Source organism: Podarcis filfolensis (assembly GCF_964270895.1).
Source record: "Podarcis filfolensis genome assembly, chromosome: 5".
Lineage (NCBI taxonomy): Eukaryota > Metazoa > Chordata > Lepidosauria > Squamata > Lacertidae > Podarcis > Podarcis filfolensis.
Genome location: NC_139608.1, coordinates 44356811 through 44378211, shown reverse-complemented (window position 1 = coordinate 44378211; position 21401 = coordinate 44356811). Strand labels below are relative to the sequence as shown.

General features: G+C 43.5%; 2 protein-coding genes across 3 annotated transcripts in view; one reads left to right on the top strand and one right to left on the bottom strand.

Annotated features, from left to right (window-relative positions):
- Positions 1–165: 165 nt before the first annotated feature.
- CALHM2 (calcium homeostasis modulator family member 2) lies at positions 166–12968 on the top strand. The gene is made up of 3 exons (XM_083616519.1): positions 166–405; positions 5264–5898; positions 10868–12968. The coding sequence occupies exons 2-3, from the start codon at positions 5356–5358 to the stop codon at positions 11282–11284; spliced, it is 960 nt and encodes a 319-aa protein (XP_083472645.1). The 5' UTR covers positions 166–405; positions 5264–5355; the 3' UTR covers positions 11285–12968.
- Positions 12969–13981: 1013 nt separating this feature from the next.
- Positions 13982–21401, bottom strand: part of PDCD11 (programmed cell death 11) — a 28877-nt gene continuing 21457 nt past the window's right edge. For both annotated transcript variants that reach the window (XM_083616472.1, XM_083616473.1), the window contains exons 25-36: positions 21172–21349; positions 20876–20932; positions 20130–20252; positions 19691–19813; positions 19189–19339; positions 18923–19039; positions 18685–18825; positions 18045–18295; positions 17617–17785; positions 17051–17204; positions 16259–16424; positions 13982–14506 (exon numbers count right to left, since the gene is read on the bottom strand). In XM_083616472.1, coding sequence (XP_083472598.1) covers positions 14341–14506; positions 16259–16424; positions 17051–17204; positions 17617–17785; positions 18045–18295; positions 18685–18825; positions 18923–19039; positions 19189–19339; positions 19691–19813; positions 20130–20252; positions 20876–20932; positions 21172–21349 — 1796 coding nt within the window. In that variant the 3' untranslated portion in view covers positions 13982–14340. The remainder of the gene's footprint in view (positions 14507–16258; positions 16425–17050; positions 17205–17616; positions 17786–18044; positions 18296–18684; positions 18826–18922; positions 19040–19188; positions 19340–19690; positions 19814–20129; positions 20253–20875; positions 20933–21171; positions 21350–21401) is intronic.

The window sequence follows — 21401 nt, the reverse complement described above, 5'->3', positions numbered from 1 at the left end:
ATTTCCCTACCATTTTTTTCCTATCATTTCCCTACGCTTTTCTCCTTTCCTTAAAGGCACAGTGTTCTGCGTGACAGCAAGAGGATGAATCTGGCCAATTCTTTCTCCCTCCCTCCCTCTACAATCCCCACCCAGACGGAAGCCTCTCCCCTCCCTTTGCACATGAAAATTAAACCAAAAAAACAAAAAAACCTACACCACCCAGGCCCTTTGCAAGCAAAAGGAAGCTGCTGGATAGCAGCACACTCACACTTTTTAACTCTTTCTTCTGTCAGTGGCAATTTCTTCATCTGATCCCATTCTCTATCCTCACGTGCCGGGCAGCCAGATGTTCCTGGAATAGATTCAAAACCCACGTGGCCAGCTAAAAAGAGGCTCGGGAAACTGATACAGTGACCTGCAGAAGTAAGTAACTTTTTTTCTCTCTCATCAAGTTTCATTTTGATTTTGGGAAACCTGGAGCTTTCTCAAAACAAATACATGCACTAAATATATCTACTTGTGATTATTATTATTTTTAATAAAACAATCCCAGCACTACCACCCCTCTCCTATTATTAGCAAGAAAGAAGTTTGCTGGGCTGCCAGATGTCAGAGCTGGAGAAGTAGAAAAGATCAGTTTTGCCGCCTGTTTGCTTCCGCCGTAAAAAGTTCTCAAACTATTTTTGTGCAGCGGTAGCAAACTGGCAGCAAGCCCAGCTGGTTTACACACAATAGCTTACACACTATATAGTCCTCTGCTATGCTATGTGAGCAGTTCTTTCACATCTTCTATCAATATTTCAATTTCAAGTGGTGCTTTTGTTTTGTTTCGATTTCAACAAATCCTGCACAAGAACGTTAAAAGAATCTACAAATTTCTGGGTGGGGCAGTTGGTCTGTGTATGTACTGATGTGCGTGGCTGTTTCTGACATTCAGGCCTTGGTCTAAGGGTGTGGCTCTCAGGCACAAGGATGACATGTGAGATGCCAGACGTATATATTTTTTGCATTTATGTTGCAAGTGACCTTACACTATAAAATATAAGAGTAATAGATTCCATCAGCATTAACATGAGGTTAATAGTGTTTTTATAGTTTCCTGAAGATTATAATGGAGGGAGGGAAAGAGAAGGAATGGGAAAGCCTGTCTACTTCCCTACCCCAACGTGCCTCTTCCCAGATATATTAGAGATTTAACGTGCCAAAATTGCTGCATAGAAGTTCAGTTCCGAGTATTAATGTGGATTCAGTCCTTCAGTCCCGAGAGTGCATGACTCAAGCACGTGTATGAGTAGATGGAAAGGAATTTCCTGGTTCTTCCTCTCACTTGTATAATCATTTTAATTTCTGCTATCTTCTGTACTGCAAGTACTCAGGCTGAAGATGCATAAAGCATTTACATAAGAAAAGCCCTGCCCAAAGTTCAACATCCTGTTTTCACAGTGGCCAACCATAATCATATGGGAAGCCCACAAACATCCTTTAATTGATACGACTTGCAAACTAAGGTGTTAATTGACTTGCATTGATGAGGCCCAATTAAAATCCGTAGGAGAAAATTATATTTAGCTGGACGGCACCAGGTGCTGCAATGACCACAAAGTAAGCTCCATTGAATTCAGCACGGCCTACCCCCAGGTATGTGGTATAGGATTGCAACCTAAAAATGCCTACAAGATTTTTAAAAACATAAGCTACAGCCCCAGATTGGTTTTAGCTGTACTTAAGGCATGATGGGAGACTGTCCATGACTTGGAAGACCATACATCTACCTCATCTTTCCTCCTCTGGCAGTTTGACTTAATGCTTATTATCAGTGCTGTTTTTCTAGTAAAAGAGGTGTCAGGACTCATCATGAACACCTCCCTTGTTCTCTTATAATGGCAATGGCACCCACGTGAGAGGTGCTGGAACTGAGTGCCAGTGAGTTCTAGCTGAAAAAACAACTCTGCTTATTATTATTATTTAATGCAAAACACAAGCACCGTCAAGCGATTTGGGAACAGGGAACATAATCCTATGAAATGCAGCATATATGTATTTGTTTTTAAAAAAAACACCAGAAAATACAGCACATTCAGTTAATTTTATCACACGCTTCCCAAATAAGAGGAGTGGTAAAAGAAACCCAAAGGGTACTGTTATAAGTGCCATATCTTTTCAGGAAGCTTGGAGGTTATGTCAGAACAAAACACTATAACAGAGTCTCCTCAAATGGAACCAATACCACAGCTTAGACAATGTACAAACAAGTCCAAACGGAACACAGAATGGTTAAAAATAGCAGAGTCAAGGAAGCTATAAAAGGCAAGAAAGCTTCCTTTAAAAAGTGGAAGTCTTGCCCTCTGGCGGGGGGGCGGGGAGCACACAGGCAAGCTGTGTGTAAGTCAAGCAAATAAAGAACTTGAGGAGAATATTACAAAAAAAATTAAAAACTCAATAAAATTCTGTGAAGAAACTAGGATGGCACTGGGGGTGTTAGATAACAGAATTGTGTCAAAATAATACTTAAGGAACACAGGGGATTTATTTTAATAAAATTTATCAGGCATGGATAAAAAGCCATGTCCTTTGTGGATTTGTAACACACTAAAAATCAGTAAACACATAAATGGACTGAGAATTGTTATGGTGGAGGGAAGTAAACAGTCGCATCCCCTAAGAATCTGTGTTGAAAAGTGATCTAGTGTTTAACTATAAATGATATGAAGTTCAAGGTGAAGAGGGTAGTAACCTAGTTTAGAAATGACTTCAAATTATTCATTTTTCAAAATGTTGCAATCCAGACCAGAGTGAGAACAACTCACAGGTGGGGGACACCTCTGAATAAATGAGCAACAGAATAGCAGATATTATTCAATGTAAATACAAAGTGACGCATATTGGAACAAAACAAATCCTACCATAGTTTGAAGGAGAATCTAGAATTATCCATTTGGAGGACTGAAGGGATAACAGAGATGGTTACTTGTGGGGTAACTTTTTTTATTTATTTGTTGCTCCTGGCTCTAAGCTGCATTTATGGATGGTGAGGAAAAGAATGAGGGATCAGGCTTCAGGCCTGCAGAGTGTTGGGGACTGAATTGGCTGTAACTGTCATAGAAAGAGAGATTGGGGCAGGGTTGCCATATTTCAAAAATCCAGGCACAAAAGTTGTTGATTTTTGGTTTGGTTTTTTGTTTTCTTGGGGAGGGGGCAATGTTGTTGAGTTTTTTGAGAGGTTGTTAAGGAAATTCTACACTTACGACATGGGTTGCCATACATCTGTATTTTCCTGGACGTTCAAGCGATTTCTGCCTGGACACAGTTTCTGACATCCAAATCTCCGGTATGTCTGGGAAATTCCAGTCATATGGCAACGTTATATTGGGGTCTATAGGAAAAAATCATTACTAATTATGTTCGTGGTGGGAAGGGGCAATAGTACAGCAGTAGAGCAGATGATGTGAATACAGGTGGTTTTAAGATCAATCCCTGGCACCTCTAGTTTACGCAGGGCCAACCCAAGACATTTGCTGCCTTAAGCAAGCACCTCCTGCCATTTCTATGTACAGAAGCCAACTGGACTGAGAGCCAAATCTTACCACAAGGCTGGTCATGGAATAGCACACTCCACTAAATCTCAGAAGGCTAACTTAGGAGGGCCATGTCAGGCGTTGTAGCACACACAATTCTGTCCTCCTGACAGAAGGAACTGGCTGGGGGCCTTATAAGGCACAGCCAGGAAGCTGCTGCTGGCATCCTCCATCTGCCCACTTTGCCTAATGGTAGGGCCAGCCCATAATTTAAGTAGCTCAGGTAGCAGGTGATAGGAAAGGTCTCTGTCTGAGACCCTGCTATTCCTAGGGTACCTCCAGACCAGCCCTATCTTGCAGAAGGCATTCAAGCACATGCTGGATTAAACTTTTATACATACAAGTATAATGCTCCAAATGTGCAATTAGTAAACCTATCACTAGATGGTGCTTGGAGATATATTATTCACATTGCTGAGTGGCCATAATTGCTAGGATATGCAGCTGTGTCACCTAAGGTAATGAATTGTTGCTCCCATTAATTCATTATTCCGTGTACCTCCCATTGATTCAAATTAGTCAGGCAATGACTATTTGTTCCTCATTATTCCATCCATCAAGTGCCATTCATTTGGTCCAACCTGTTCACACTAATACAGTAAACTCATGTAAATACTCCTGTGTTCATAACAACAGTCTGGTCAGAACTAGTGAATGGAAGTACAACAAAACTGAGGATTCATCTGTCTCAAGATCACACAGAAAATTTGGTAGCAAAGTAACACATGGACAGAACCTAAGATTAACAGCAGCACATTTTCTATTCTGATAATGGTGTTTCTTCACTGAAAACTCAAACTCCAGTCTGTCATTAAAGCCTCATAGAAGTGAAGGTAAGCCATGCTTGAGTGTTCTCTTGTACGGTGAGATAAAAAGTCCAGCTACGGATTCAAAGGCAATGGAGTGCCAGATTGTTCACTAAAGTACATGACTGCCTAGTCCTTTATAATCTTCTAGTATTATTAATGGAAGCAGCTGGTACAGTGGCAGAGTGATCAGAAGAAAGTTGTCTCATTTATTATACATCCTTTATACTTTGACAGATAAATAGGTACACTTGAAGGAGGATTCAGTGCTTTGTGGAACTCCCTACTGATTTTAGACAAGTATCAACAGTGTTCAGTTTTAGACGCTTGCTTAAGACCTTTCTGTTTATACTGATTTTTTATGCTGTTTATGGTATATTGTGCTTTTATATTGTGCACCACTATGGTGTTTTTATGTTAAGCAGTACATACATTTGTGCCATAAATAAATAAAGTTACGTTAAGTCTAATGAAATATGACTTCCCCAAGATTCTATTAAATGTCATCATCAAAATGAATAGTACTAGTACTGGACAGCACATTTTGTAATGAAGCAACATAAATTCCCATGTTTTAATTGACACACGTTTCTGTCCTAAAACACTAGCCGTTTTTAGGATATTACATCTCAAAATAATGCTAGAAGTAGAGATTCACTGCTCAAATAAGACAGTATTCTACCTACCAACTAGGTACACTTGGTATGTAATTTATAGTACTAGGTAAAGAAAATACCAAAAGTATACCAAAATCCAGCAGACATTGCAAACAATATAGTGTGCATGGGATTATTATTGTAGCTATTAAGTGGATAAGAGTATGTATTATTGTATCTCTTGACCTTTAGCAACCATGATAATGCTTAGTTCCCAATTTTTAGTAACTATTCTGTTTTGCAGCCCATGGAAAGGTGAAAAGAACAAGACTCCCTGATGCTGCAGACAACTCCACATCAGAACACTGAAGTCTGAACTGGATACAGAAAAGCAAAATGGCTGCCTTCATTGCTGAAAACTTCCGCTTCCTTTCACTTTTCTTCAAGAGCAAAGATGTGATGATTTTCAATGGCCTGGTGGCTCTGGGCACTGTTGGAAGCCAAGAACTTTTCTCTGTGGTTGCTTTCCATTGTCCATGCTCCCCAGCCAGGAACTACATCTATGGTCTGGCTGCCATTGGTGTACCAGCTCTGGCCCTGTTCGTCATTGGTGTCATCTGGAACAATCACACTTGGAACTTGGTAGCTGAGTGCCACAAACGAGGAACCAAGAACTTTTCAGCAGCAGCCAACTTCTTGATCTTTGGCTCTGTCATGGGACGGGCTGCAGTTGCTCCTGTTACATGGTCTGTGATCTCACTGCTTCGTGGAGAGGCTTATGTCTGTGCCTTGAGTGAATTCATAGAACCTACATCTCTGGATAAGTTTCCACCTGGCTACGGAGCAGAAACCATGGCCAGGTTCCCTTGTAAAGACGTGCCGCAAAACTTGACAAGATTTCAGGATGAGGTTATAAGGCGATTAAAATATGAGTCTCAGGTACTGCATTTTACTTACTTGTTTGTCTGAAGCAAAGGAGTGCTGCTGCCTCCTGCTTGGAATAAGAATAATTAAGGGCTTAGAACGTATTTTTCCATTCCAAAATGTGTGCTTTTGGTATATTAGGATATGACACATATCTGATAAGCTGTAAATTCCTAAAACAGGTTCATTTTAGAGTCTTTATTAACTTCCCCTGCATCAACCAATACGATTAACTAATGGTAATTCCCTTGATTACTATTTTCCTTTTATTTTCTGCTAGTGAGTTTGCTTTTTCTTTTACTCCATTATCATTGTACATAGTTACTGTGATTATTCGTATCATGGTATGAACTTTGGGTTTTCAGGATATCATAGTATGATAGCATGCTCCTGGGCTTTCTTTAGATCTATGTGATTGTGCACCCATTTGGTGTTCTGGGCAAGGCTTAGCTCCCCATTGTTTGTTTTGTTTTCGGGTATTTGTTTGGTTAGAAAGGATACCTGTTGTGAGGGGGGTTGTCTGATTTGGCAGGGTTGTGTGTGTTATAGGTGCTTTGCTTGTTTTAGGGCAGGCATGTCCAACTCCCAAGAGACTGTGATCTATTCCCAGTATAAAAAAATTAGCAGTGATCTACCCATTGTCATTGGAGGAAGGGGGAGCATGCGTGGGGTGGGTGGATTGCCCAGAGTTCTTCAGCTTTTATTTGTTAACTTTTGGTAAACTTGTTTTTTGGTAAACTTTTAATCCCATGATCGATAAGGCTCCCGCAATCTACCAGGATCAGCTGGGGATCTCTCCTGTGTGAGTGCCTGAGGGCCCTGCTCCTGCCGCTTACCACCTGGCCCAGGGCGGGGCCTGAAGCCTCACAAGGACTGCTGTGCTCTGCTGCCCAGCAGGACTCTCCTGTGTTAGTGCCTGAGGGCCCTGCTCTTGCCGCTTACCACCTGGCCCAGGGCGGGGCCTGGAGCCTCACAAGGACTGCTTGCTGCTTGCTGCCTGCTGCCCAGGAGGACTCCCCTGTGTGAGTGTCTGAGGGCCCTGCTCCTTCCTGCCACTTACCACCTGGCCCAGGGCGGGGCCTGACAGGCCTCACAGGGACGGTTGCTGTCACTGCTGCTGTGGCCCAGGGGGATCCGGAGGGGCGCTGAGTTCTTTTTAAAATGTTTTAAAATGTTCCTTTTCCTTTTTATTTATTTATTTATTTAATATGCGGGGATGGGGATGGGGGTGGAATGGATGTTTAGTTGGGAATTTGTTTGATTTTGATGGATTTGTAATTTTTACAGTTTTTTATTTGTATTGTTTTTTGTTTTCTGGGGTTTCTTTTTGTTTTGTTTTGTTTTTATTGTTTTAAGGTCTTATTTTGTTCTTAAGGGGAGGGGTCAGGGCTGCCGGGGAGTGGGTCCCAGCCAACAAAATGGCTGGGGCATGTTCCACAGAGGGGGATGCGCTGGGACAACCGATCTCAGTGATCATGGGTAGGAGGAGGAGTTACGCTAAGACCAGGCCATGTCATTACAGAGGAGGCAGGTTTAGTCGTTGTCTGAGGACTATCCCTGCCTCTGGGTCTGGTCCTGACCGGACGGATACTAGAATCAGCAAGGGATACCCACATGACCTGAAGGTGCTGCTGTGCAATGCCAGGTCAATGATTCATAAGACCACTGCCATCCATGACTTGATCATGGTTGGAGGATTTGACCTGGCATGTGTAACAGAGACTTGGTTGGATGAAGCAGATGGGCCTGTCCTTGCCGCTGCTTGCCCACCAGGTTTCTCTTACGCACAGCAACCAAGGACTTGTGGGTGGGGAGGGGGCGTTGCAGTGATTTTTAGGATGTCATTAGTTTGCACCAGGCGTCCTATTGGGAAGACCCAGTTCTCTGAGTGCATGTTCTGGAAGTTGGGCAATAGGGGCAGTACAGGATTCCTTTTGGTGTACCGACCTCCCCGCTGCACCAAGCCCGAGCTGCCCGCTGCCCGAGCTGCTTCAGGTCGTGGCGGATGTTCTCCTGGAGACACCTAGTTTGGTTGTCCTAGGGGATTTTAATATCCATGCCGACACGACCTTACAAGGGGCTGCTCGGGACTTTGTGGAAAGCATGGCCTCCATGGGGCTGTCCCTGAATAAGTTTGGCCCAACCCATAGCCGCGGACATGCCTTGGACCTGGTGTTTACCTCTATGGATGTTGGTGATCTGACACTAAGTAAAAGCGAAACAAAAGAAGTGCCATGGTCAGACCAACTTGACTTCTCCACGACCCTTCCCCTCTGCAGGGAGGTGGGACCGATTTGGATGGTCCGCCCCCGCCACTTAATGGATCCAAATGGTTTCCAGATGCTTTATCCTAGATGCATTCTAGGGGATGCTTTATCCCATGTTGATGGCCTTTCAGCTGATTCCCTGGTGGCCCACTGGAATGTGGAGTTAACCAGGCCTATTGACTGTTTGGCTCTGAAGCGCCCTCTCCGATTGCATGGAGCCCGGACAGCCCCATGGTTTTCCACAGATCTGAGGGCAATGAAACAATCGTTGAGACGGCTAGAGCGCCGGTGGCGGATGACCCATTCTGAAGCTGACCGGACACAGGTTAGAGCTCAATGTCGAGCCTACCAAGTGGCGGTAGCGACGGCGAAGAGCGCCGGTGGCGGATGACCCATTCTGAAGCTGACCGGACACAGGTTAGAGCTCAATGTTGAGCCTACCAAGTGGCAGTAGCGACGGCGAAGAAGATTGCATCTGCAAAAAACAGCAGCAGGAGACTTTTTCTGGTGGTCCGCAATTTAGCGGAACCACCTGCTACATCGGGGCCCAGTACGGGCCACGTGATCTCCTGCAATGATTTTGCAAAGTTTTTTGCAGATAAAGTCGCTCAGATTCGGGAAGAGGTAGACGCCACCGTGGGAGCAGGGCCGGGGCAGGAGAGTGCTAGAGTCCTGTCTAGTCAAATTGCGTGGGATCAATTCCAATCTGTTACCTCCGAGGATGTGGACAGGCTGCTTGGATGAGTGAAACCAACCACCTGTCTCCTTGATCCTTGCCCATCCTGGCTTATAAAAGCTAGCCGGGAAGGGCTGGGCGATGGGCTTCGTGGAGTGGTGAATGCTTCCCTCTGTGAGGGAGCCTTCCCAGACCCGCTGAAAGAGGCGGTTATTAAACCGCTTCTTTAAAAACCATATTTAGATGCGGCCACGATGGCCAACTATCGCCCAGTCTCAAATCTTCCATTCTTGGGCAAGGTGATTGAGTGAGTGGTTGCTGAATAACTCCAGGCACGCCTGGAAGAAGCGGACCATTTGGATCCCTTCCAGTCGGGATTCAGGCCTCGTCACGGGACTGAAACTGCCTTGGTCGCACTGGTTGATGATCTCCGGCGGGCTAGGGACAAAGGTGAGAGCTGTTTCCTAGTTCTGCTGGATCTCTCAGCGGCGTTTGATACCATCGACCATAATATCCTTCTGGACCGTCTTGAGGGGCTGGGAGCTGGGGGCACTGTCATACAGTGGTTCCGCTCCTTCCTCCTGGGCTGTGTTCAGAAAGTGGTGGTGGGGGATGAGTGTTCAGACCCCTGGGCTCTCACTTGTGGGGTGCCTCAGGGTTCTGTCCTCTCCCCCATGCTTTTCAACATCTACATGCAGCCGCTGGGAGAGATCATCAGGGGGTTTGGGCTGGGTGTTCATCAGTATGCGGATGATACCCAGCTCTACCTCTCTTTCAAATCAGAACCAGTGAAGGAGGTGACGGTCCTGTGTGAGTGTCTGGAGGCGGTTGGAGGATGGATGGCGGCTAACAGATTGAGATTGAATCCTGACAAGACAGAAGTACTGTTTCTGGGGGACAGGAGGCGGGCAGGTGTGGAGGATTCCCTGGTCCTGAATGGGGTAACTGTGCCCCTGAAGGACCAGGTGCGCAGCCTGGGAGTCATTTTGGACTCACAGCTGTCCATGGAGGCACAGGTTAAATCCGTGTCCAGGGCAGCTGTGTACCAGCTCCATCTGGTACGCAGGCTGAGACCCTATCTGCCTGCGGACTGCCTCGCCAGAGTGGTGCATGCTCTGGTTATCTCCCGCTTGGACTACTGCAATGCACTCTACGTGGGGCTACCTTTGAAGGTGACCCGGAAACTACAACTAATCCAGAATGCAGCAGCCAGACTGGTGACTGGGAGCGGCCGCCGAGACCATATAACACCGGTCTTGAAAGACCTACATTGGCTCCCAGTATGTTTCCAAGCACAATTCAAAGTGTTGGTGCTGACCTTTAAAACCCTAAACGGCCTCGGTCCAATATACCTGAAGGAGCGTCTCCACCCCCATCGTTCTACCCGGACACTGAAGTCCAGCACCGAGGGACTTCTTGCGGTTCCCTCACTGCGAGAAGCCAAGTTACAGGGAACCAGGCAGAGGGCCTTCTCGGTAGTGGCGCCCTCCCTGTGGAACGCCCTCCCACCAGATGTCAAAGAGAACAACAACTACCAGACTTTTAGAAGACATCTGAAGGCAGCCCTATTTAGGGAAGCTTTTAATGTGTGATGTATCACAGTATTTTAATATTCTTTTGGAAGCCGCCCAGAGTGGCTGGGGAAGCACAGCCAGATGGGCGGGGTATAAATAATAAATTAATATTATTATATTATTATTATATCTTCTGGTAGATCGCGATCTACTGGTTGGACATGCCTGTTCTAGGGGATGTTGGGAAAGCACCACTTTTTCCTTTTGTGATGTGTTTTTCGCTGCCCAGGACAGTTTCAGAGTCCCAAATGTGGCCCCATCCAGAAAGGTTGTGGGTCCCTGTTCCAGGATATATTGTATTTTTCCATGTATATGACTAGGTTTTTGCAATTTCCAGTTTTACCAACTGTGGGAATTTTTCTATTTATATACAAATCAATGTGTGGTAGCCAAGGATATCCTTCTGAACCCTACTTTCTCCTAAAGGGAATGCAAATTTTAATTGGTTTATTTGTCTTTCTCTTCAGCTGTTTGGGTGGATGCTCATTGGTGCGGTTGCAGTTCTTGTGTTCATCACCAAGTGCCTCAAACACTGCTGCTCACCACTCAGCTACCGCCAGGAGGACTACTGGAATCTGTACCGCTCCAGCGAGGCCAAACTCTTCCAGCGCACTGCTGAGATACACTCGAAGGTTGTGGCTGCAAACAACGTCAAAAACTTCTTTGGCTTTGTGTGTCTGGATAAGGAGGAGAAGGAGTTGGTGCAGGAATTTGCTGTTGAAACCCTTCAGCCCAGGCCACAATGGGATGCCATCACAGGGGTCTATATCTATCGGGAGAAGAATGGCTTCCCCCTCTATAGCCGTCTCCATAAATGGGCCAAAGGTGTGACTGGAAACAGCTTAGGTCCTGACAGCCAGGAAATGGCCTTCTTAGCTACCTAGCAGAAGCTGTGGACTTAAAGCACATTTCCCTGTTGGGAGTAAGTCCCATTGAACTCAATAGGTTTTACTTCTGAGTACACATGCATAGAATGAATTGCACTATAAGCGTGACCACTGCTCTTGGTACATCTATGCTGTAACCACCCTTCATTTTATCTGTTGACCTAAGATCTCAGCAAAAGATATGGCTAATGGATTTGATGCGAGTGTTCATCCAAAAGACTACATTTCAAAACAGAAATTGAAGGAGCGGCAGAATGTCTGGAACTGTGGACTACTAAACTAAGACCACAGGACTGCGAGTCAAAGAGAATAATAAATCTGAAAGAAAATATTGCAGCTAATCTCTTGGATTGGGACAGCTGGTCTGATACCCAGAGGCCTCTCACTGATGTATTCTCACATACAATGGAAAGAAGAGGAAATGAACTGGATGCTCTGCTTACTCAAAAATTGCTGGTTATTTTCCTCCTCATTTTGAAGACAATATAATGCCATCATGCAGCTGTGCCTTAACTTTTGTTTTACTTCCTCCAGGAGGATTCAAACATACATATATATATGTATGGGTGGGGAACCTGTGGTTCTCCCAGGGGCTGCTGAACTCCAGCTGACATCAACCCCACACAGCATGGCCAATGATAAGGGGATGATGCATGCTGTAGGCTGGAAACATGTAGTAGGCAACAAATTTCTGATTGCTAGTACAGGAAATTATCAGCGGAGTCTCTCAGAAACCTACTTCCCTATCAAGTTTCAGGGCTAGGACTCATGGGATTGGCTGAATTCTGCTTTTGTGAGTGGCATCTGCCCTGTACTTCCTCCACAGGATTAAAAAACACCACCACTTAACTGACCTAGACTGGATTATTTTATTTAATGGAAAAGACTCTGCAGTTTGCACTTTTATGATCCCGTTTCTCATTATGACTCTTGTACATGTCTTCCCATGTACTGGACTTCAGATGATAGCACAATTGTCTCTGAATAACTGTCTACCAGCAAAGAGCTACTATTGCTTTCCCCATTTATTACAATTATCTTCATATCCTTTACCAAAAATGTTGCAAGGTTCATCTTAGTTTGGGGACCATCCTTTCTTAATAAAAGTTTGTGCGGGAGAGTTGAAGAGTATGGTAAAGGGTCCTGCTTCAAGGGTCTGTTGTCCAAAGGGTGACTCCCCAAATTATTAAATCAGGGATTTTATCTAATTACCTGAATTGCTGCTATACAGAAAAGCACTTCTATTTATTTCCAGGATGGCTAATAGGTGGCCTCCAGATACTGGACTCCAGTTCCAATCAGCTGTAGCCAGCATGGCCAATGGTCAGATTATGGGAGTTGCAGTCTAACAATATCTAGAGGCGCACAGGTTCCCTATCCATGACATATTCTACCTTTGGCAAGGTATGAACATTTAGTATCCTCAGCAAAAACCATAATCAGAATTTGATGCCTGCTTGGAGTTTTAAGCCACACTAAGATGAACAGAAGACCTGAAGACCTTCCTTTTCCTGGCTGAGGGACCCTATAAGAAGTCCGGTATCATGTACTGTAATTTGATTTTGTGTTTTTTCACTCCACGGATCTTTCTAAATGCTGTTATAATTTCTCATGGCTTTTATGGTCTTCCTTATTCAAATATGGCACAGACCACATGGACTGTATAAACAACATGATCCAAGGTATGTTTTGTCATTTTTCACGGTTCCAGTAAATGCTGCAACAGTCACCTTTCAAGTGACTTAACATCCACATCTCTAGTTTTCTTGGGCATTCAAGACATTCACAAGATTTATGTGGAATTGTAACATTAAACCATTACGGTTCTGTGAAGAAATCTAACATTAGTCTCACATGTGTCTGTCACATACCAAAATCTATAGGCATTGCAACTCACTCTCCCTGGCTTACTATACCCCACTGCTGGAATGCATATAAAGGGATGGGTTATGCCTGCTTTTCCAGGTCAGTTCTGTGTAAATGATCAGAAGAGATCTTGCCCCTTGAATTAATCAGGTGATCTGATGATTTTACATCAGTTCTGTGTTGTTTGTAAAATATATTCTGCTTATCCCAATTGTATTCTTGCAAAGCTTTTGATAAGGATCAAGTGGGCACAAAGGGGATGGAAGCAGTAATAAATGGGATGTAAAAGAGAAGGGACCAAGATGTATGGCTGCTAAACGTTAAGAGAATGGATGTGAGACATTACCCCTACATTATTCACTAGGCGGCTAGGACTTTTTCTGTTTACCAGTTAAATAAATTACATTCTCTGGATTCTGTGCAATGCAGATATAGGATAGAAGGTGTAGAAGAAAAATCAGAGTTTTGCTTTGGAAAGTGTTTCTAATTTGGGTCATGGCTATATGACAAATCAGATATCAGAGGACCATTTTCACCTGCTATTTTTACATTGTGTTAGGTGTTAAGTATTTGTGCCATTTTAAAATAGGGGCTGGAAAACAGCCCTGGCATAATTTTCTAGGTATATATTCATAAAGTACGGCATCAGTGAGTAACTCCAACTCTTGCATATTGGCATAACCAACAGTTCTCTCTTAAGTCAGATTTATGGTATGTGAGAATGAATCTAATGAGACAAGCCAGGAAACACACCCTAGAATACTGGCAGAAGACAGACACCAGAAGTATTCCTTGCACCTTTGAAAATGAATAGAAGAAAAACGAAGCTTTAAAAAACCCTAGTTCATTTAATGAGCAGAGCAACGGGAAAGCACAAAGTAGTGGGTGACTTTCTGCTATTTTTAAACTCCAAAATAAATTTAAATAAAGCTCCAACTATAATTCTCATATTCAAACGTTTTTGTAAGGTTCAATAGGTATAAACATATACAGAAACTATGCTCTCACACAGTTCTTGATAAAGCATAGTAATTTGGTCCGGGCTACCCCAATCTGCTTTTGAGATCAGGAAATGGAGCAGGCAGGAACACTCTCCTCCTTACAGCTATGGTCTGCTTCTCTGTCCCTGCTGCCTCTTGCACTGCAAGTGAGAACAAAAAAAGCCTGACTGCTCTAGAAGTTAGCCTTCAAGCAAGACTGCTCTTGGATTCCACATATTCCAGTGCTGCTGCCTTCACAGCCTGGACTGTTTCTGCTGTGCCATACTTCTTCTCGTATTCCAGATAGCGCTTAAAGAAAAACTTCATCTTCTTCGCTGCTAGGCTTAGGTGTATTACACGTTCAAAAATATCCCTGCAAAACAAAAACAAGGAAAACTCTTTTTTATTATGCAATCAAACAGGTAAAAAACAAGCAATGAAAAAAGCATGGGCCTGGGAGTTAGCTGATCCTGTGGGTACAAATCTTTCTTGCCCATCATAAGCCCTTTCTCAAAATGATGCCTAGAAGACAGGAAGTGACTACCACATGTGTTTCCAGAAAATTCAGACATTGTCTGCAATCACAGAGCTTTAAGATTCCTAGCATCAACAAGGATCTGTTCACAGAGCTACTGAAACTAGAACAAGTTTCACTTGTGTGTTTTCCTTCAGAGTTCAGTACACACATGCTTGGAGGGGTATTTGCCGGAATCAAGCCTATGGTCAGAGGAATTGGCCACTCTCCAGGTGCCCGGCTTGAGTTCCTTGTTGATCTCCCCCGTCAGCGACTCCCGGCAAGACAAGGCGAGATCCCGGCGATCCTCCTCAAACGTGAGAAGAACACACCTTCCCTCCTCCCTCATTCCCCAGGGAGGGGAGAGAGACAGACAGAAATGTATTTACATGCCTTTATTTCTGTCTTTCCAGCAGTACAGAGAAAACGTGTCTGCACTCTCTCAACACCAACAGCAGAGAGAGAATAACTCCACCCATGTACTTCCAGTACAGGGTCATGTGACACTCTGAGCTAACATCCGGTGCTCAGTGCACATAATAGACTGTCCCTTGTTCCCACGGTACAGTCCCAAAACATCAACATCCTGTTTGGCTTTCCAGCCATCTGGAGAACTCAGCAGCATTGCTCCTTTTTCGTAACAATATCACCCTCATTGAGAAATCTTGCTCTGTCAAATGTCAAGCACATCTCAGTTGCTCTTTACAAGCATGGCAGGGGACCCCCTAGCCTGAGAAGTTTGAATATTTCTAGTCTAAGAGCAGCCTGGGGCTCAGTTCACATGTACCAGAAAACTATGGTTTTCTGCTAAGAGAACAAGCTAAGGCTCACCCACATAGTGGAAATCTAGTCTAAGAGCAGCCTGGGGCTCAGTTCACATGTACCAGACAACTATGGTTTTCTGCTAAGAGAACAAGCTAAGGCTCACCCACATGTAAACTCAGCTAGGATGTTATGACGCAAAACTGATTTACTAGAATTGGTAAGAGACGCAAATCCTTTGCTTCTTCTCTTGTTAGAGAGTAAGTAGTGTTGTGGCCTTTTAAGGGCTGTTTTGCTACTGAAAAGGGAAATAAATTTCTAGAAACTTGGAAGAGAGAGCAGAAAGGTATAATCAGTCATGCTTCAAGGACAGGCTCTCTGCAATTCTCATGACTGTTAACAAAAATCATATGGTGTTGCTCTGAAGCCACATGCCCCACACCCGTTTTCATACCAGCAAGTTCTTTAAATTTCTGTGCTATGGAACAATATTTTTTTTACCAGATTGCAATTAAAATTTACATACATTTTGTGCCTTTTCTGAAAACTGGGAATCATGGCCTATGAGTATGAAGGTTCTCATGCTAGACTCTCAGCTTCCAGGCTGAGAGAAGGGAAAGTATTGAGAAAGAAAGCCAATGGGTTCCTCTAGTAAACAGCAGGTCTAATACAGGTTCTTAATGCTTACCATCCAGTCACTTCCTGCGGCACCTTTCAGAGTTGTAAATATTTGCTCACATGAAATCAAGCTTCCCAGCTTCCCTGGATTTAAGGCCAAGAAGCATCCCTTATGTTGTATTTCCTAGGAAGTTCAAAAGTACCAGCCCACTTTCCCATGCTAGTACTCACCGTACTTCCTTTTGGCTGCCATGTTTGATCATCATGTCTATGTACACTGACCAGATGTCTGTACGCTTTGGGTAGGTGCTCAGGGTATTCTCAAAAACAGTCTTGCCATACTCCAGATCACCAAACTGGAACTCCAGCTGCGCCAGCTTTGATATCACATCCAGATCTGCAAAAGTGCATTTTAGAAGTGTTCTTCTGGCTAGTCGTCACTGCCTCTGCTTCGAGTTCAAGGATGCTGTAGTTACTTTGGCAATAATATTAGCAAGGAATTGGGGTTCCATGCTACCAAATTCCCAGAGTAGGCAACAAAACTAAAATTATTAAACACCTGCCCCCCTGTTTCATAAAATGTGCATTGTTCATTGTGTTGGCAATTTTTTTATTGTTTGGGTTTGCTTCAGTGCATCGGGAGGGAAATAAATGAAATTATGCAATCAATGCAAAAGGATATCTTGCATTCAATCTAGGCTATGAAAATCCTGTTTAAATTTCTCAAGCCATTGGCAAAACTGCAGCATCCAGGAATATACAGTCCTTTATATTAACTTTGAAATCTCCCCAATCAGAACATGCTCCACCCCCCCAATCCCTAACTGATTAACTTTGAAAAGTATTTTTTTTAAAGGAAAGTACCAATAAAATTATTGAAAGAGCATTTGCTAATAATGGCTATGGATATTTCTAGATTCACAGCATATGCTGCATTTCCTAGATATTACCTGTGTACTGCATAAATAACCAACATGATGCTTAGATGCTAATCATAGGAAAGAAGAGCGAAGTGGTTCTTACGTTCTTTGACTGGCAGGCACTTCAGTGCACGTGGGAGGAGCTTATGAGCTGCCTCCACCAAGCCTCTTTTCAGGAGAAAAGTGGCGTACTTCACCCACACAGACTTTTCTTGACGAAAGCGCTTCAGCATTGTGTTGTACAAGTCATCAGCTTGCTGAAAATAAAAATCAGAGAAGAGAGGATCGTTCAAACCATGGAAACACACTTTGAATCCTGTGGTTCTCCCTTGCCTTTGTATGCTATTCACAACTGTATGCAATCTTGGAGTACAGAACCCAACTCATGGGCCCCAGAGAATATTATGCAGCCAACAAGCTAGAGCAAGAGGCAATGTGGTGGTACTGCTTAGATGAAAAAGAGGAATGTAGGGAATCAGCCTGATGCTTGTCCAAAATGGAGGAAAAATCCACAGACTGATAAATCCACAGGGTAGATGGAAGTGCAGGATCCAGGTGGATCAACCAAGGTGGACTCTTCCCAAGAACAGAATGAACAAGCAATTTCCCTGCCAGACTCAGTGAGCAGAAGTGATCTTTCTCTCGGCAACACTGTAAACCCAGCCTCACCTTATATTTCTCAGAGCCACTGTAGATGTCTGCCAGCTGCTGGAAGACCTTCAGAGGCTCGTTGTACTGGATGGCTCTTTCGAAGACTTTCATTAGCGCTTCCTCGGTGCCGTACATGTTCTCCAGGTTCAGCAGCGCAACCCACACATTCAGCTTCTCTTGCTCCTCTCTGAAAGAAAGAGGCACCACAAATAACCACCCTACCTACACATGGCTCAATGCTCGCCTTTTGCTCAACAAATCCCCCTGGAAGAGAAAGCAGGAGATCTGACTGGACAATGTCTGTGAAGGGAGGGGAGAGAAAGTAACAGAACTGTCCACTTTGTTCTGCAGGTGCCCCTCCCACGAGATAAAGCCAAGCTAAGCATGCATGGGCAATAGCAGCTCATCAACTAAAAGCTAAAAATGGATAAGGGGAAGCAGTTCACCTAAAGGAGATGGTTTTGAGTGCCCTTTCTGCCACAGCTCTTGCTTTCTCTATCTCCGTAGCCTGAAGGTGAAAAGCCATGTACTGCAACCAGAGGATGGAGCTGTCTGGGTTGCCAAGGAGCAATCGGTCAAAGTCGTCGGCTGTCTGAGGTTGCCGGCTGGGATCCATCAGGGCAGCTTCAAGTTTGGAGAGTTCCTTCTCTGCCTTCTGCTTCTCGAGCTCTTTTTTCTTCTTTGTCTGCTTCTTGGTCTGAAACAGAGGGCCAAGGCAAGAGAGGAAGGCAATTAGTTGAAAAGGATAGAGAGTTTTGCGAGTAGGGGCATGGCTCAAAATTCAGCTGCATATACAAAAACATTCTTTTCAGAGCAACACATCTAGAGAAAAGGAACTATACACGGATAGTCTCTACAGACATAGGTATATATAAATAAGTGATCAATGAATCCCAGATGCAAGCCTAAAACACAAAAGGCCTTTTGCACAAATTAATTCCTGACATAGAGCTAAGCTAATTTTTGAAGCAAAACACTGCCTTTGTACTTTCTAGGCCAGCAAGATAGTACTTCTCTTAAGAGGCCTAAGTAAACAGGATTGCATACCAAGCACTATGCAAAGCAAAATACATTGAGATACACTACCGTGGACTCTGTAACATCATCGTCTTCTTCTTCGCTGTCAGAGCTTTGCTCCCTCTGGTTCAACATGGTCGTATCCAGCACACGTAAGCCTTCTTCCCATGTAAAGCTGGCTGAAACCTGCAGCCTTGGAACTTTCTTTTCCTGCAGAAAACACAATCAAGAAAAAAGCCGCTATTTAGAAACACACACAGCAAGCATCCCACACAAAGCACGAACAATGCTCCAGGCAGTCTTTTACCTTAGATTTTGGTGCACACTTCTTCTCTTCTCCCTCCTCTTCTTCCCGATAGTAGACCTCAACACCACTATCATCATCTTCAGGGCAACGAGTTTTCTTCTTTCGTGCTTTAACCTCCTAAAAAAAGTTCAGGTAGAGCAGCTTATTATTTTTTTAAAAAAAAACCATATTAACAAACATTTTTGTGTGTGTGTCGTTTGTTTGCATCGTTGGATAATTGTTCACAACAACAGTGGGGTTAAAAACCCCTTTTCCAGGATAAATACCTGCTCACTTTCAGAGTTTCCCCTTTTTCGCTTTCTCGGCTGTGTGTCCTTTTCACCAACTGGCAGTTCCAGGGACTCTGGGATAATGCTTGGCTTCCCAGTGTCTTCAGGAAGGAGAGAGAGCTCTGCAAGGTTCTTTTCTTTATTTATACTGCAGAATGAGTAAAAGAGAAGGGGCAGAAAGAAAGTGGCAGGAGAGATAAGGAACTGCTATAAACATTAAATCTACACAGTACTTTCTAAACAGTAACACAGGCTTTAACATTATTCAACTTGTTGAGCATTACACCAGTCCTCTATGGTAGTCATTATAATTTCCATTTTATAAGACAGTGAGCAGAGGAAAATATAGACATGCTTTCCCAAAGCCACCTGTTAGCCCACAGCTATTGTGATACCTGAGCTCTGGTCTCTGTTGTCCTGTGAACCATACTGTCCTCATGTGTCTCCGCAATATTTTCCACCCCAGATTCACCCATCTATTAGGAAACATCACACCTACCTGATAACCTTGGCAGTAAGAAACTGGCCGGCATGTATGTATTTTGCACACAATGAATGATCCGAGATGAAGAGAGGAGAGATAAGTTGTGGTGGGATTTGACCCACAACAGAGTCAGACAGCCTGCCAAGGGGGAAAAAATATAGTGACATATAGTAACGCAGGTTTATTTTGCTCCTATTGCAGACCAGCTTTATTTCTTAAAAGAAAAATGTATTTAAGGTATAAGTGAAATGGTGGACAAACTCCACCCCCCCATTGATTAAAATTTATTCAGATTGTTCAGGGTTAGGTAAAGTTGCTCTAAGATGGAACAATTGGCCATTCCTGACTTCTAGAACTATAGGCTCCAAACTGCTCTACAATTTATTTAGACACCATTCCAACAAACTTTCACAACATGGAATTTGCTTTTTTACGGTCAGCAAGGGAAACTTACCCAAAGAAGATGCCCGATGGAGTGATGGATTTGACATAGCCTCTGACAAGCTGACCATTCTGAAGATCATCGAGGGATGTGATTTCAGGGTCTTCCACTTTACAACGGCTCTTGGGATTTATCCTATAACAAAAATGGAGAAGTAGTGAAATGCCCTATTTCTGGATAGGCTTCTTTATTAGAAAGGACACTTCTGGTGACTGCAAAGCGGAAAATCCTGACAATATAGTAAAAAAAATCCCCTTATCCATAGTACAGAAACTATTGCAACATATGCAAGGGCTTTGAAATGCTGGCAACTTCTATCTCCACTTTGTTAATAAAGAAAAGTAGAGCTCTAGCTGCCCTCGAAAAGCTTACAGTTTAGAAAGCAACGAACGAAGTAGAAGTCCTAGTGGGATTTCTTTACTTCCCCTGTTCTTAAGCGCTGGACACAAAAAAGTCAAGAACAAACAAGAAACCACAGTATCCTAAAAAAAATTCAAGCACTCAAAAACAGCAAGCAACTTTAGCAAAGGAATTAAAGGACACATATTTATCTACTTTGCAGAGTCCATTCTAAATGCAACAAAATCTTGTAGTTGCACTTTAGGCCCAAAGGTTAGGTTCCCTCTTCCTATGTCCCAAATAGCAGGGCAGTTTATGCTAATTTTGAAAACCTGTGCAACAGGATATAGAGTATTTTCTATTATTTATTATTATCATTTAATCTTCTTCCCATCTAAATTTAGGGTATAGATTCTTACCTGGATTGTCGAAGGGACACTTCCATTTTTTTACCTTCACTGGAAAGGATATAGCACCTGTATGCAGGAAAAAGAAAACATGGAACTTCTGCACATTTCGAAAAGACCCTCTCCACAGAAAATATTGGGATTAAGTTAGTTATGTGATAACTGTTCTTGGTCATGGGCTTCATGAGGGCATTAAGGATCCAAGAGAACCAATGAAGCTCAGGACCAGAAATGATTTAGGGTTAAATGACTGTCAAATAAAATTCCCTCAGCTTGTCTACAGACATGATTTTGCGTAAGACTCTTACCTGACAATTTTCCCAATGCTGAACATTTCTAGTGGCTGCTCAGCATATGAATCACTCAAGTGGAAAAGGCTGACTTTCCCCTTCCTTTCAAAGGGAAGCTGAACATTCAGGCCAACATGCGGAATCACCTTGCTCACATAGCCTAGCGTGATGGTTCCTTTCTCCAGAGAGTAAACTCCTGTTCAGGGGTGAGGAGGTTCAAACAGATCAAGTCAGATATTATAATACCA